The sequence below is a fragment of the Tribolium castaneum genome, chromosome 8, assembly GCF_031307605.1.
Source record: "Tribolium castaneum strain GA2 chromosome 8, icTriCast1.1, whole genome shotgun sequence".
NCBI lineage: Eukaryota > Metazoa > Arthropoda > Insecta > Coleoptera > Tenebrionidae > Tribolium > Tribolium castaneum.
In genome coordinates this window covers 15,021,537-15,038,052 of record NC_087401.1, presented here as the reverse complement: position 1 = coordinate 15,038,052, position 16,516 = coordinate 15,021,537, and the positions used below count along the sequence as shown (strand labels likewise).

Sequence of the window (16,516 nt, the reverse complement as noted above, 5' to 3'; positions counted from 1 at the left end):
ACAAGGAAAAATTTTTTAATAGATACTGTAACAACTATTGCACAAAATGTTAAGTGCGTTTGTTTAATTAGTTTCAATATAGGTCAAAGGTTTTTAGATTTAAAATTGCCCGGCGCATCCACCATTATTTTACGCTAGGACTTGAATTGGTAATTATTTGCATTTCCAATAATGTTCCGTTTGGAAGCAAATGACAGGTTTAGTGTTAAGAAAAAGTCATAAATTTTTGGTCTAAATATCAATTTATGTCGAACTTAAACACCACTGCGCAGAAATATTCAGACAGACGAGAAGAAAGAGAGTGAGGGAGTCAGTTATCGTCCAGCTCTAATCCGAGCAACACTGAGGTTTTTTTGATCTACTTAATAGAAAAATAATTTTAAATAAGCCATTATTAAAGTTATTTAGTGAGTTTTGTTTATATTTTATTGGATTTTTGCAATAAATCATCCTTAGTCTAACGTTTACAATGATTTGGTTTCTCAGTTGGTTAAGGCAACTAAAATTAATCACATGTGTTTTTTGTAGGTGATATAATTGTGTCTATTTTTGATATTTTATCGTCTATAATAATAATGGAATCCTCAAGTGTTGTAAGTACACGTAATTTACTTCAGTGAACGTGCGATAATTTTTTTTATTGTAAGGTGCCTCCTCAAATGTCTTCGATGCACATTGAAACGACAATAAGTAACCGTTTTGCCAAAACTTTAGTCACAAGTAAAATAAAAAATACAGAATGCAATGCTGTGGAGACCACATTTTCGGTCATTTTGCCAGAAAATGCGTTTATCTCAGAATTTGAAATGGAAATTGGTGGAAAAATATTCAAAGCGTACGTGAAAAAGAAAGTTGAGGCTAAAAAAATCTATACTAAGGTATTTAATCAATTAATTACAATTAACTGAATTTGGAAAATTAAAAAATTTAGGCTGTTTCAAAAGGGTTTAGTGCTGCTTTTGTCGAACTAGACGTTCGCGATTCGAAAAAATTCACCGTTTCGGTGAATATTGAACCGTCGAGTGAAACCATCTTCAGACTCACGTACGAGGAGCTTTTGCAACGCCAGAATGGCCAATACGAACTTATTATTAACGTACATCCGGGACAAATCGTTCATGATCTCTGTGTGGAAGTAATTTTTTTTACTGCAATTATTTCGAGTTTATTTTGATATTTTGAGGTAAAAATTGACGAAACGCGCCCTTTGACCTTTGTCAAAACTCCTTCGTTACGTACAGGGAATGAGATAAGTGACGATAAGCCCGAATTGGATCCTTGTGCCAAAACAGAAATGATTAATGCGAATTCGGCCAAAGTTAAATTCAATCCGGACAAAGAGCAGCAGAAAAAATATGCAGAGCTGCTCGGGAGTAAAGATGAGGGGCTTGCGGGCCAATTTGTTGTGCAGTATGACGTAGAAAGGGACCCAAAAGGGGGCGAAGTACCAAACTACCACTTTTAATATTTTTGTGATAATAATACACATTTAGGTTTTGTTACGTGACGGTTATTTCGTCCATTTTTTCGCCCCAAGTGGGCTACAAACGCTCCCAAAACATGTAGTTTTTGTTTTGGATTATAGCGCAAGTATGGAGGGGCGCAAACACGAACAATTAATGCAAGCAATGGATAAAATTTTGTCCGATTTAAACCCCGATGATTTATTTCATATTGTACGATTCTCCGTCATTGTTTCAGTCTGGAATTTTGAGAAAAATAGGTTTGATCAAATCAAATTCGCTCAAAAGCCTGAATATGAAAATCTTGATTCGTTTCTAGCGGTGAGTTTGTTTTAAGTTGAGGAAAAAATATTTGTTTCCAGGAGTTTAATTTAGGAGATGCTGCTCAAGTAAGTGAGGACAATATTAAAAAAGCTAAAGAAATCAAGGACCATGACGTGGACATGGATTGTACTAATATTATCGGAGGATTAGTAGTTGGTCTGTATTTGGTTCGACAAACTTTAGAAAAATTTTACGAAAAAAATATTGAAACTAAACACCAACCAATGATTATTTTTCTCACTGATGGGTTACCAAATGTTGGTCTAATTATACGAGACGAAATTACCGATGTTGTGACTAAAATCAATCAAGGGACAAACAGGGCTGCAATTTTCTCCCTGTCTTTCGGTGAAGACGCTGATAAAAATTTCTTGAAAAAATTGTCGGCCCAAAATTTGGGCTTTTCGAGGCATATTTACGAAGCAGCTGATGCCGCCCTCCAATTACAAAATTTCTACCGCACTGTTTCCTCCCCTTTGCTGCGAGACGTCCGATTTAAATACGTCGACAAAGTCTCAGAAATGACCCGAATTGATTTCCCGATTTTTTTCCTTGGTTCGGAATTTGTGATAGCCGGACGATGCGGTAATCACTGAGTTAATTAAACCAAAAAATAATAAATTGTTGAAGGAGACACACGACCTTTGAGACACGTTGAAGCTTTTTGTACCAACGGTTGTATCGAATTTGAAACAGACGAGACCGAAAGTGACGTGTCTCTAGAGCGACTTTGGGCCTATTTAACCGTCAAACAATTGCTAGACGAGGCAGAAACGTCTGAAAATCGCACTAAATTGACCAAAAAGGCGCTCGTTTTGTCTCTGAAATATTCTTTCGTGACTTCCGTCACTTCTTTGGTCGTTGTAAAACCACAAGGAGATGATTTTGTCGTTGGTGCACACGACTCTCGACCTCGCCTTAAAAAACAGGGTCTTAAAAGGTCACCTCTTCGTCGGTTTTATCGTCACTGTAGTGAGCAAAATTCAATTATATGTTAATGTGAATGCAAATAAATTACTGTTTTTTAGGGGCTCACGTTTTCGTTGCGCCTGAATTACCTAATTTGAGTGAGAAAACTTGACATTAAGCCAATTTTTTCAAGTTAAACACACTGTATTTTAGCTTCTGAAATACGCAAAGTCTGTACCTGTTTGAAATACAAGGAAAAAATAACGCAGTTTAAAACTTGGGTGAACACCACACAGCCACATTTGCCCCAAATTAACGGTACGTTTGCTAATTTTCGGCCAAATGCTTGAGAGGGTTTTGCAGATACGCAAGCACATTTCTTTCTGCAATGTTGTGACTATGACGAAGAAATTGCAAAAAATTTGGTTGATTCATATTTTACGATTCGGACTTTGTGTCCTGAATTTTTTACTGGGAGAGATGTTTCGGACCCATCTTTTCGTAGTAAGCTGGGTGTTGTGTAAGCCTTACGTGTTTCACTGAATTGTTTTCGATTGAAAGTGTCTTTAGATTTTTTACTTTCGTGTCTGAGAAAACACAAGGTTATATTTATGCGAAACTGTGGAATGCCCATCCACACGATTTCGATTTTATGGTAATTATAAAATGTTTTGATATGATGTGCTCTCTGCAGTTCAGTCAAGGAGAAATATTTAGCGAGTATTGTGTAATTTTGGACATGGATGGCCTCTCTTCGGAACATTTAGACAAAGTGGAGCCGTCAGTTTTAAAAAAATTCTTATTTTATTTACAAGAAGCGTTCCCGCTTAATATAAAAGAGATACACTGTTATGTTCGGCCTCTTGACGACGACGACATTGTAGCCAATCTACTTACATTAATAAAACCATTCGTAAAAGAAGAAATTATGTCCAAGGCAATTTTTTACACTGATTGTGTTTTTTAGAACTTTATATACTGCTTCCAGATTCATTTTCATAACAAAGATGGCGATTTATTAATTTGTGCACCAAAAAAGTGTCTTTGTATAGGACAAGGGGGGACCTTGGACGTTCAGCAATTGAACAGTAAACAATACTCTTGTTATTATTTGTATTAAACTAATTCCATTTTAGTAAAAATGCAAAAAGAGATGTATAAAAAGATTGCGTTTTTTAAAGAAGAGGAAAAGCAAGTGGTCGATGAAACAAAACGAGTCGGGCCACCAAAGTTTACAAATGACTGTTTTATGTAATACTTTTTTTTCTAATAAATAATGACATTGTTTTCACAATGTTGCGCAATAATATTTATCTTTGGCTACCTCCCTTCCCTTTCCCAAAATAAAATTAATGCAATTATTGTAAAAAACTGTAACATTTGTTTTTTAATTAAACCGTAATCTAGATTAAAGTCAAAATCCGCTGAATAGGTTTTTAGTTTCTGAACTGTCCAAATTTTTTACCCGGCGCATCCACCAATATTTGCGCTAGAGGTAGATATAAATAGTACAATAATTATTGTTGTTATTACAAATATACTATTAAATAATCGCTCAAATTACGCTTTTTGTCTGCATTTCGATATAATATTGCCTTTAAATACATAAATATTTGTGTTTTTGGACGAATTTATGTCGAATCAGTGCGCAGTATTACACGGACAGAGGAGAAGGAAGAGAGTGAGTGAGTCAGTTATCGTCCAGCTCTAATCCGAGCAAAACTGTTGTTTTGCTCTACATTATAGAAAAATTATTAGAACCAAGCCTTTATTAAATTATTTAGTGAGTTCTGTTTATATTTTAAGGGATTTTTGCAATAAATCAATACCTAGACCAACGTTCAATTACTTGGTTCCGCAGTTGCTCAAGAAAACTAAAACTAATTTAATGCGTCTTTTGTAGGTGATATAATTATTAATAATATATATTTTTGAAATTTAATTCTCCGTAATAATAATGGAAACTTCAGATATTGTAAGTACTTGTAATATATTTCAATATAATTGATTTTTTTTAATTGTAAGGTGCCTCCTCAAATCTATTCAATGCACATTGAAACGACAATAAGTAACCGTTTTGCCAAAACTCTAATTACAAGTACAGTAAAAAATACTGACAATAAAGCTAAGGAGGCCATATTTTCGGTCATTTTGCCGGAAAACGCCTTCATCTCAGAATTTGAAATGGAAATTGATGGAAAAATATTCAAGGCTTACGTGAAAGAGAAAGCTGATGCTAAGGCAATATATAATCAGGTGTTTAATAAATTATTTTCAATTAATTGAATTTGAGAAAATTAAAACTTTAGGCCGTTTCAAGTGGGCTTAGTGCGGCTCATGTCGAACTAAACGCTCGCGATTCGAAAAAATTCACCGTTTCGGTGAATATTGAACCGTCGAGTGAAATCATCTTCAGACTCACGTACGAGGAGCTTTTGCAACGCCAGAATGGCCAATACGAACTTATTATTAACGTACATCCGGGACAAATCGTTGATGATCTCTGTGTGGAAGTAATTTTTTTTACTGCAATTATTTCGTGTTTATTTTGATATTTTGAGGTAAAAATTGACGAAACGCGCCCTTTGACCTTTGTCAAAACTCCCTCGTTACGTACAGGGAATGAGATAAGTGACGATAAGCCCGAATTGGATCCTTGTGCCAAAACAGAGATGATTAACGCGAATTCGGCCAAAGTTAGATTCAATCCGGACAAAGAGCAGCAGAAAAAATATGCAGAGCTGCTCGGGAGTAAAGATCAGGGGCTTGCGGGCCAGTTTGTTGTGCAGTATGACGTAGAAAGGGACCCAAAAGGGGGCGAAGTATCAAACTACCACTTTTAATATTTTTGTGATAATAATACACATTTAGGTTTTGTTACGTGACGGTTATTTCGTCCATTTTTTCGCCCCAAGTGGGCTACAAACGTTCCCAAAACATGTAGTTTTTGTCTTGGATCACAGTGGAAGTATGGGAGGACGCAAATACGAACAATTAAAACAAGCAATGGATAAAATTTTGTCCGATTTAAACCCCGATGATTTGTTTCATATTGTGCGATTTTCCGAAATTGTTTCAGTCTGGAATTTGGAAAAAAATAAGTTTGATAAAATTCGTTTCAAGCAAATGCCTGACTATGAAAATTTTGATTCGGTCCTAGCGGTGAGTTTATTTTTGATTTGAGAAAAAAAATGTTTTCAGGAGTTTAATTTAAGGGATGCGATTCAAGTGACTGAAGACAATATTAAAAAAGCCAAAAGTATCAAAGACGATATTGTGGACATGGCATGCACTAATATTATCGGGGGATTGGTAGTCGGTCTGTATTTAGTGCGACGTACTTTACAAAAATTTTACGAAAAAAATATTGAAACTAAACACCAACCAATGATTATTTTTCTCACTGATGGGTTACCAAATGTTGGTCTAATTATACGAGACGAAATTACCAATGTTGTGACTAAAATCAATCAAGGGACAAACAGAGCTGCAATTTTCTCCCTGTCTTTCGGTGAAGACGCCGATAAAAATTTCTTGAAAAAATTGTCGGCCCAAAATTTGGGCTTTTCGAGGCATATTTACGAAGCAGCTGATGCCGCCCTCCAATTGCAAAATTTCTACCGCACTGTTTCCTCCCTTTTGCTGCGAGACGTCCGATTTAAATACGTCGACAAAGTCTCAGAAGTGACCCGAATTGATTTCCCGATTTTTTTCCTTGGTTCGGAATTTGTGATAGCCGGACGATGCGGTAATCACTGAGTTAATTAAACCAAAAAATAATAAATTGTTGAAGGAGACACACGACCTTTGAGACACGTTGAAGCTTTTTGTACCAACGGTTGCATCGAATTTGAAACAGACGAGACCGAAAGTGACGTGTCTCTAGAGCGACTTTGGGCCTATTTAACCGTCAAACAATTGCTAGACGAGGCAGAAACGTCCGAAAATCGCACTGAATTGACCAAAAAGGCACTCAATTTGGCCCTGAAATATTCTTTCGTGACTTCAGTCACGTCTTTGGTTGTTGTAAAACCGCAACAAAATGAAACGTTAGAGAATGTTGATTATACTCGTAATCGCCGTTTATCAAGAGATGACGCAATACCACAATCGGCTTTTGTGCCTAATTCAGGCGGTCGTTATCCCGCTATAAAATATAGCCTTAAAACTTCACCTTTCCATCGATTATATAGTCACTGTAGTGAGTCAAATCCAATAATTAATTATGTAAATTGAAAAAAATGTTTTTTCAGAGGCTCACATTTTCGTTGCGCCTGAATTACCAAATTTGTGTGAGAAAACCTAAGACTATGACAATTTGTTTAAGTCAGACACTGTTTTTTTAGCTTCTGGAATGCGCAAAGTCTTTACTGGTTTCAAACACAAGGACGAGATAACACAATTTAAAACTTGGGTGAACACCACTCAGCCACATTTGCCCCAAATTAACGGTATTTTTACTAATTTTTGGCCAAATTCTTGAGAAATTTTTGCAGATGTGCAAGCACATTTGTTTTTGCAATGTTGTGACTACAACGAAGAAATGGCAAAAAATTTGATTGATTCATATTTTACGGTGCGCACTTTGTGTCCTGAATTTTTTACTGGGAGAAATGTTTCGAAATCTCCTCTTTTGAAGAGTTGGAACGTTGTGTAAGTCCTACTTATTGTAATGAATTGTCTTGATTGAAAGTGGCTTTAGGTTTATGACTGTACTAACGGAGAAGACACAAGGTTACATTTGTGTAAAACTGTGGGACGTGGATCCTAACAATTTCGATTTTATTGCAACTGTTAAATGCTTTGATATGATGTGCTCTCTACATTTCAATAAGGGGGAAATATTTGACGAGTATTGTCTAGTTTTAGATATGAACGGTCTCACTTTGGAGCATTTAGACAAACTGGAGCCGTCACTTTTGAAAAAGTTTCTATTTTATTTGCAAGAGGCGATTCCAATTAAAATAAACAAGATACACTGTTACATTCCGTCTTCTGAAGACAACGACATAGTATCTGACATAAGGGCATTACTAAAACCACTCGTAAAAGAAGAAATAATGTCCAAGGCAATTTTTTTAACTGACTTTGTTATTTCTTAGAAATTTATATCCTTATCGCTTTCAGATTTCTTTTCCTAGCACCGCTGGTTATTTGTTATGTTACGCCTCAAAAAAGTGTGTTTTTAAAGGATATGGGGGCACTTTAGACGTCGAGAATTTGATCAGTATAAACAATAATATTTCAGCTACCATTTGCAATAAATTAAAATAATTTCAGCTAAAACCTGGAGAGAATTTCATAAAAACACTGCATTTTTTCAAGAAGAAGAAAAACAAGTAGTTGACGAAACGAAACGAGTCGAGCCACCAAAAATAACAAATGACTGTTTTAACTAGCGACTTTATGTAATAGATTTTGTCAAATAAATAGTAAATTATCTTGGTTAATTTATTTATTAAATTTAAAAAAATATAAACGTTTTTTCCTGACACCTAAACTCAATTTTTTAACAACGATTTACTAAAATGTGCGATTACGTCGTAGTTTTAGCTAAATCATTGTCAGTTGGTTGTTCTGAAGCGCCGTCGCGACGCTCGACTTTGAGGCGTCCCAGTTTGGTTTTACGGCGTCTTTTTGTCTAGACAGTCAAAAACATAAAATATACGTGGGCGATTTGTGTAAAAAATTTTATTATATTTAAAAACACGGTCAGAGAATCGCAAAATTTTATAGATTTATTAGAGCCGGCAAAAATATTTGCCCGGCGCATCCACCAATTTTGCACCAGACCTGAACGACAAAATTTTATAAACTTGGAATTCTGACTGCAATTATTATTGCAAATATGCTGATAATAAACGCTCAAATTATGCATTTTGATTCCATTTCGATGTAATCATAAAAACTACTGCGCAGTAATACATATACGGATGAGAAGAAGTAAGAGAGTGGATGAGTCAGTTATCGTCCAGCTCTAGTCTAAGCAAAACTGAAGTTGATTATTCTACGTTAGAGAAAAATAATTAGAAGCAGGTTTTTATTAGAATTAATATTAGTTTACAATGATTTGATTCCTCAGTTGGTCACACAAATTAAAACTAATTTCGTGTGTTTTTTGTAGGTGATATAATTCTGGGTCTTGCAACAACTTTACTTTGTATTAAAAGTAAGTACCTAGTTTATATCACTGGACGTGTAATACATTTGGTATTTTTTTAATTTATTGTAAGATGTCTCTTCAAATTTATTCGATGCATATTGAAACGACAATAAGTAACCGTTTTGCCAAAACTCTAATTACAAGTAATGTAAAAAATACAGACAATAAAGCTAAGGAGACCACATTTTCGGTCATTTTGCCCGAAAATGCCTTCATCTCAGAATTTGAAATGGAAATTGATGGAAAAATATTCAAGGCGTATGTGAAGGAGAAAGAAGATGCTAAAGCAATCTATTCTGAGGTGCTTAATTTATTAGTTTCAATTAACTGAATTTACGAAATTAAAAATTTAGGCTGTTTCAAGTGGGCTTAGTGCGGCTCATGTCGAACTAAACGCTCGCGATTCGAAAAAATTCACCGTTTCGGTGAATATTGAACCGTCGAGTGAAACCATCTTCAGACTCACGTACGAGGAGCTTTTGCAACGCCAGAATGGCCAATACGAACTCATTATTAACGTACATCCGGGACAAATCGTTGATGATCTCTGTGTGGAAGTAATTTTTTTTACTGCAATTATTTCGAGTTTATTTTGATATTTTGAGGTAAAAATTGACGAAACGCGCCCTTTGACCTTTGTCAAAACTCCTTCGTTACGTACAGGGAATGAGATAAGTGACGATAAACCCGAATTGGATCCTTGTGCCACAACAGAAATGATTAATGCGAATTCGGCCAAAGTTAAATTCAATCCGGACAAAGAGCAGCAGAAAAAATATGCAGAGCTGCTCGGGAGTAAAGATCAGGGGCTTGCGGGCCAGTTTGTTGTGCAGTATGACGTAGAAAGGGACCCAAAAGGGGGCGAAGTATCAAACTACCACTTTTAATATTTTTGTGATAATAATACACATTTAGGTTTTGTTACGTGACGGTTATTTCGTCCATTTTTTCGCCCCAAGTGGGCTACAAACGTTCCCAAAACATGTAGTTTTTGTCCTGGATCATAGCGCAAGTATGAAGGGACGCAAATACGAACAATTGATGCAAGCAATGGATAAAATTTTGTCAGATTTAAACCCCGACGATTTGTTTCATATTGTGCGTTTTTCCGAAAATGTTTCAGTCTGGAATTTGGAAAAAAATAAGTTTGATCGAATCCGTTTCGAGCAAATGCCTGACTATGAAAATCTGGATACGTCCCTAGCGGTGAGTTTGTTTATCATTTGTGAAAAAAAATGTTTCCAGGAGTTAAATTTAGGAGAAGCGATTCAAGTGACTGAAGACAATATTGAAAAAGCTAAAAAAAGCAAACGCCATGTTGTGGGCATGGGGTGCACTAATATCATCGGGGGATTGGTAGTTGGTCTGTTTTTAGTTCGACGAACTTTAGAAAAGAATTACGAGAAAAATGTTGCGCTTAAACACCAACCAATGATTATTTTCCTCACCGATGGTTTACCAAATGTTGGTATAAGTAACCCGGACGAAATTACCAAACTTGTGACTAAAATTAATCAAGGGACAAACAGGGCTGCAATTTTCTCCCTGTCTTTCGGTGAAGACGCCGATAAAAATTTCTTGAAAAAATTGTCGGCCCAAAATTTGGGCTTTTCGAGGCATATTTACGAAGCAGCTGATGCCGCCCTCCAATTACAAAATTTCTACCGCACTGTTTCCTCCCCTTTGCTGCGAGACGTCCGATTTAAATACGTCGACAAAGTCTCAGAAGTGACCCGAATTGATTTCCCGATTTTTTTCCTTGGTTCGGAATTTGTGATAGCCGGACGATGCGGTAATCACTGAGTTAATTAATCCAAAAAATTAATAAATTGTTGAAGGAGACACACAACCTTTGAGACACGTTGAAGCTTTTTGTACCAACGGTTGTATCGAATTTGAAACAGACGAGACCGAAAGTGACGTGTCTCTAGAGCGACTTTGGGCCTATTTAACCGTCAAACAATTGCTAGACGAGGCAGAAACGTCCGAAAATGGCACTGAATTAACCAAAAAAGCGCTCGATTTGGCCTTGAAATATTCTTTCGTGACTTCAGTCACGTCTTTGGTTGTTGTAAAACCGCAAGAAAATGATTTATACGATTACGAAAATACTCAAAACGAAGCTTTAGAATTGGCTGATGGTCGTTCACGTGTGTTAGTTTGTTCATCACGAGCAGCAGACCTTATGCTGGGTAGGGGTGTTTCAAGCCAACATCGAGCTCTAAAATTTAGTGGCAAAACGTCACCTCTCCATCGGTTGTATAGTCACTGTAGTGAGTAAAATCCAATAATTAAACATGTGACTATTCTGAAAAATTGTTTCCAGAATCTCACGTTTTCGTGGCGCCTGAATTATCAAACTTGAATGTGTGTAAGGAAATGAGCGATTAAAAAAAATTAAATCAAACTCCCCGTATTTTTAGCTTCTGGAATACGCAAAGTCTTTACCGGTTTCAAACACAAGGACGAGATAACACAGTTTAAAACTTGGGTGAACACCACTCAGCCACATTTGCCGCAAATTAACGGTGGGTTTAATAATTTTTGCCGAAATTTACGACTAGTCTTGCAGGCACGCAAGCAAGTTTGTTTTTACACTGTTGTGACTATAATGAAGACTTGGCCAAAGATTTGGTTGATTCCTATTTTACGATTCGGACTTTGTGTCCTGAATTTTTTACAGAGAGATCAACTGTTTTGAATGGTCGTGGTCTTGTGTAAGTCCTAGTTAAGTTAATGATTGTTTGCGATCGAATTGTTTTAGGTTTATCGGGTTCATAGCTGAGAAAACACAAGGTTACATTTGTCTGAAATTGTTGGAAGTGCATCCTAACAGATTCGATTTGATCGCACTTGTAAAATATTTCGATTTGGTGTGCTCTCTATATTTCAATAAGGGAGAAATGCTTGACGATTATTGCATAGTTTTTGACTTGACGTGCTTCACTTTGAAGCATTTAAATAAGATGGAGGCGTCAGTTTTGAAAACACTCTTATTTTATTTGCAAGAAGCGTTCCCACTTAAAATAAAAGGGATTCATTGTTATATTCCGCCTTCTGTAGACTCTGAGGACGATATAGTGTTTAATATAATGGCACTGATAAAACCACTCGTAAAAGAAGAAATTATTTCTAAGGCAATTTTTGCATTACTATGTGTTTTTTAGTTTATGTATTGCTTTCAGATTTATTTTCATAACAGTGTGGGCGATTTATTCAATTGTGTACCAAAAAAGTGTCTGTTTAAAGCATATGGGGGCACATTGGATGTCATAAATTTAGAATGTATTAACAACATTTGTGTTAATGATATTGTAAAAAATAATTACATTTCAGGTAAAACACGAAAAGAATTGTTTAAAAACTTGGATTTTCTTGAAGAAGAGGAAGAACAAGTTGTCGACGAGACAAAACGAGTCGGGCCACCAAAAATTACCAAGGATTGTTTCAATTGAGCCATTTTATGTATTAATAACACTTTAGTATAATAAATAGTGGACTATTTTTTTTCGCAATTTTGCGCAATAATAATTATGTTTTATCTAGTTGTCCATAAATAAAATTAATTTCAGAATATGGCCAAGAATTTCGTCTTTTCGAAATGTTTAAAACTTGCTATACTTTAATTTGTTTTTGCCAACTTTAGATACAATTCTTCGAAATTCTCAAGTGCGCAAAAACCAGTAACAAACAATTACTCACGCTGTATAAAATGGCAAAAAGTGGGGATTGGATTAGTCAACAACGAGCTACAGCTAAACAATAGTGTGTTTTAAATGCTTGCCTTATCTCTGTGATAAAAATATTGATTAATACTATTACTAACAGTGATTAGAAAAAACTGGTAATTTATTTTTAGTAATATTGTGATTGCAGTTATTACTACAGTACTTTGCCAATATTTAAAAAATTGGTTCCGCAATTGGCTATGTAAACTGGGTTTTGCGCCGCCAACTATTTACTTCATTTTTAATAATGGCGTCTTTGGAAGTAAGTGATTATTTCATATTTCCGGTGATATAATTGTTTTTTTTTTTAATTTTAAGAAGCCTCTTCAGATCAATTCAATGCATGTTAAAACGGTAATAAGTAACCGTTTTGCCAAAACCTTAATCACCAGTAAAGTAAAAAATACGAAAAGCCAAGCTGAGGAGGCCACATTTTCGGTCATTTTGCCCGAAAATGCCTTCATCTCAGAATTTGAAATGGAAATTGATGGAAAAGTATACAAGGCGTATGTGAAAGAGAAAGACGAGGCTAAAACAATCTATACTCGGGTATTTATTAATTAATTTCAGTTAACTGAATTTACGAAATTAAAAATTTAGGCCGTTTCAAGTGGGCTTAGTGCGGGTCATGTCGAACTAAACGCTCGCGATTCGAAAAAATTCACCGTTTCGGTGAATATTGAACCGTCGAGTGAAACCATCTTCAGACTCACGTACGAGGAGCTTTTGCAACGCCAGAATGGCCAATACGAACTTATTATTAACGTACATCCGGGACAAATCGTTGATGATCTCTGTGTGGAAGTAATTTTTTTTACTGCAATTATTTCGTGTTTATTTTGATATTTTGAGGTAAAAATTGACGAAACGCGCCCTTTGACCTTTGTCAAAACTCCTTCATTACGAACAGGGAATGAGATAAGTGACGATAAGCCCGAATTGGATCCTTGTGCCAAAACAGAAATGATTAATGCGAATTCGGCCAAAGTTAGATTCAATCCGGACAAAGAGCAGCAGAAAAAATATGCAGAGCTGCTCGGGAGTAAAGATCAGGGGCTTGCGGGCCAGTTTGTTGTGCAGTATGACGTAGAAAGGGACCCAAAAGGGGGCGAAGTACCAAACCACCACTTTTAATATTTTTGTGATAATAATACACATTTAGGTTTTGTTACGTGACGGTTATTTCGTCCATTTTTTCGCCCCAAGTGGGCTACAAACGCTTCCAAAACACGTAGTTTTTGTCTTGGATCACAGCGGAAGTATGAGGGGCCGCAAATACGAACAATTAATGCAAGCAATGGATAAAATTTTGTCCGATTTAAACCCCGACGATTTGTTTCATATTGTGCGTTTTTCCGATGATGTTTCAGTCTGGAATTTGGAAAAAAATAAGTTTGATCAAATCCGTTTCGAGCAAATGCCTGACTATGAAAATCTGGATACGTCCCTAGCGGTGAGTTTGTTTATCATTTGTGAAAAAAAATTTTTCCAGGAGTTAAATTTAGGAGAAGCGATTCAAGTGACTGAAGACAATATTAAAAAAGCTAAAAGAATCAAAGACGATGATGTGAACATGGGGTGCACTAATATTATCGGGGGATTGGCAGTCGGTCTGTATTTAGTGCGACGTACTTTACAAAAATTTTATGAAAAAAATGTTGCAACTAAACACCAACCAATGATTATTTTCCTCACCGATGGTTTACCAAATGTTGGTATAAGTAACCCGGACGAAATTACCAAAATTGTAACTAAAATCAATCAAGGGACAAACAGAGCTGCAATTTTCTCCATGTCTTTCGGTGAAGACGCCGATAAAAATTTCTTGAAAAAATTGTCGGCTCAGAATTTGGGCTTTTCGAGGCATATTTACGAAGCAGCTGATGCCGCCCTCCAATTGCAAAATTTCTACCGCACTGTTTCCTCCCCTTTGCTGCGAGACGTCCGATTTAAATACGTCGACAAAGTCTCAGAAGTGACCCGAATTGATTTCCCGATTTTTTTCCTTGGTTCGGAATTTGTGATAGCCGGACGATGCGGTAATCACTGAGTTAATTAAACCAAAAAATTAATAAATTGTTGAAGGAGACACAAGACCTTTGAGACACGTTGAAGCTTTTTGTACCAACGGTTGCATCGAATTTGAAACAGACGAGACCGAAAGTGACGTGTCTCTAGAGCGACTTTGGGCCTATTTAACCGTCAAACAATTGCTAGACGAGGCAGAAACGTCCGAAAATCGCACTGAATTGACCAAGAAAGCACTCAGTTTGGCTCTGAAATATTCTTTCGTGACTTCAGTCACGTCTTTGGTCGTTGTAAAACCGCAACAAAATGACTCAGTTGGCTACGAGAATGCTGCCAAAACAAATATTCAGAGTCCGCAATTCGGTGAGTATAATTAAGAAAATTGTAATTTTTGTACTAATTTCCTAGAGCAGGTTCACCAAACTATGGATTTTGCTATTTTTCTCCTCGCCGACGGATAATGAAGAAAATGTGTAAGCAATGTTTAACTTCCATTCACTTTTTAAAAATTGATGTTTAGCTGTTTCAGGTGGCGGTGGGCCCGCAGTTGGTACAAGTAAGTCATATTTTACAAAATTATAAAACTTCTCAAACTATTTGCATTTTGTCATAGCGTTCGGTTCCAGCCCTTCGGCGGTTACTTTTGGCTCTTCAAACACCGGAAGTAAACGTATAAAAAATAGTTAAATTATTTAATATACAACATTATTGCAGCTTTTGGCTCCAGCCCTTTTGCCTCACCTTCTGCCTTCTGCAGCTTTCCAGGCACCACCTTTGTAGCAAATAACTGTACTATTTTTTATAAAAAAACAATTTTTTAATCGAAAATTTTCAGCACTGTTCCAATTCGGAATCAACCAAGCGGTTCCTGACCTAAACAACTGGCTCAGTACTCAGCCTCATTTGCCCCGAATTAATAGTACCCATGACCCTGGATATTTGATCAAATGTTAACAGTTTGTTTCAGGCGTGCAAGTAAATTTGTTTCTGCAATGTTGTGACGGAAATGAAGAACGGGCAAAAAATTTGATTGATTCATATTTTACGGTACGTACTCTGTGTCCTGAATCCTGAACAGGGAATCCTGAATGAATCCTGAATCCTGAACAGGGATGTTACAAAATCGCCCCTTAAGGAAAGTTTAGATGTTGCGTAAGTCTAACTGGTTTAATTATTTTTTTGTGAAGATAATTTCCCTAGACTTATCACTTTCCTGTCTGAAAAGACACCAACTGGTGAGGGAATTATTTTGGTGAAATTGTTGGACCCAAACTTGGATAATTTCAATTTTGCCGCAATGGTTAAATATTTCGATATGGTTTGCACTCTCCACTTAAATCAGGCACAAGTGTCTGGAGAGTATTTAATGATTTTGGATTTGGAAGGTTTGACTGTGAATCATTTAAGCAAACTTGTTGAGACTTCACTTAAAAAATTCCTGTGGTACGTTCAAGAGGCCATTCCTCTGAAAATAAAAGGGATACACTGCTTACACGTTGATTCGCTCATTGATGACATAATGGCCCTAATCAAGCCATTGATAAAGAGCGAAAATGTCTTTAAGGTAATAAAAATAACAAAAAATTTGGACAATAATACTAAAAAAAAAATTGTAGCTTTATTTTCCTAGTAGTGTACAAGGCTTAATCAAAGATTTATCGGCGGAATATGGGGGTTTACATGGTAGGCACATCACATTATTTGGGTTTCCTGTGATAATAATAATTTTCAGACGAAATTAAGAAGAAGTTGCGTGACAATTTTTGGTTTTTTGAAACCGAACAAATGCAAAGAGTTGACGAAACCAAGAGGCTTGGGCCCCCTAAAATAACAATCGATGCTTTTAATTGATTTTTACAAGAAATAAAACTTTATTTTTCGTTGCCAATCGTGTACCAGTT

At 36.1% G+C, this 16,516-nt stretch overlaps 2 protein-coding genes across 9 annotated transcripts; both read left to right on the top strand.

The window, feature by feature from the left end:
* Positions 1 to 54: 54 nt before the first annotated feature.
* Positions 55 to 16,503, top strand: LOC661054 (inter-alpha-trypsin inhibitor heavy chain H4). Of its 6 annotated transcripts, none has more exons than XR_010335271.1 (16): positions 12,555 to 12,686; positions 12,736 to 12,849; positions 12,906 to 13,136; positions 13,188 to 13,391; positions 13,440 to 13,700; positions 13,750 to 14,040; positions 14,080 to 14,626; positions 14,673 to 14,978; positions 15,029 to 15,088; positions 15,145 to 15,171; positions 15,229 to 15,279; positions 15,330 to 15,404; positions 15,451 to 15,534; positions 15,583 to 15,767; positions 15,816 to 16,179; positions 16,232 to 16,298. XR_010335271.1 is itself a non-coding variant. In XM_064358596.1 (15 exons), the coding sequence occupies exons 2-15, from the start codon at positions 576 to 578 to the stop codon at positions 16,464 to 16,466; spliced, it is 2,844 nt and encodes a 947-aa protein (XP_064214666.1). In that variant the 5' UTR covers positions 61 to 407; positions 529 to 575; the 3' UTR covers positions 16,467 to 16,503. The 6 variants fall into 6 exon arrangements, 3 of the variants coding, with proteins under 3 accessions (XP_064214667.1, XP_064214666.1, XP_015836286.1); XR_010335270.1 differs by having other exon boundaries at positions 15,136 to 15,171; XR_010335272.1 differs by having other exon boundaries at positions 15,136 to 15,171; positions 15,573 to 15,767.
* Positions 4,329 to 8,146, top strand: LOC107398057 (inter-alpha-trypsin inhibitor heavy chain H4). Of its 3 annotated transcripts, none has more exons than XM_064358599.1 (14): positions 4,329 to 4,479; positions 4,600 to 4,671; positions 4,722 to 4,952; positions 5,006 to 5,209; positions 5,258 to 5,518; positions 5,568 to 5,858; positions 5,898 to 6,444; positions 6,490 to 6,897; positions 6,950 to 6,988; positions 7,043 to 7,147; positions 7,193 to 7,349; positions 7,399 to 7,765; positions 7,824 to 7,923; positions 7,977 to 8,146. In XM_064358599.1, exons 2-14 carry the CDS (start codon positions 4,654 to 4,656, stop codon positions 8,093 to 8,095), a joined length of 2,847 nt encoding a protein of 948 aa, XP_064214669.1. In that variant the 5' UTR covers positions 4,329 to 4,479; positions 4,600 to 4,653; the 3' UTR covers positions 8,096 to 8,146. The 3 variants fall into 3 exon arrangements, 2 of the variants coding, with proteins under 2 accessions (XP_064214669.1, XP_064214668.1); XM_064358598.1 differs by having other exon boundaries at positions 4,329 to 4,548; XR_010335273.1 differs by lacking the exon at positions 7,977 to 8,146 and having other exon boundaries at positions 4,338 to 4,548; positions 7,399 to 7,509; positions 7,560 to 7,765.
* Positions 16,504 to 16,516: the final 13 nt, after the last annotated feature.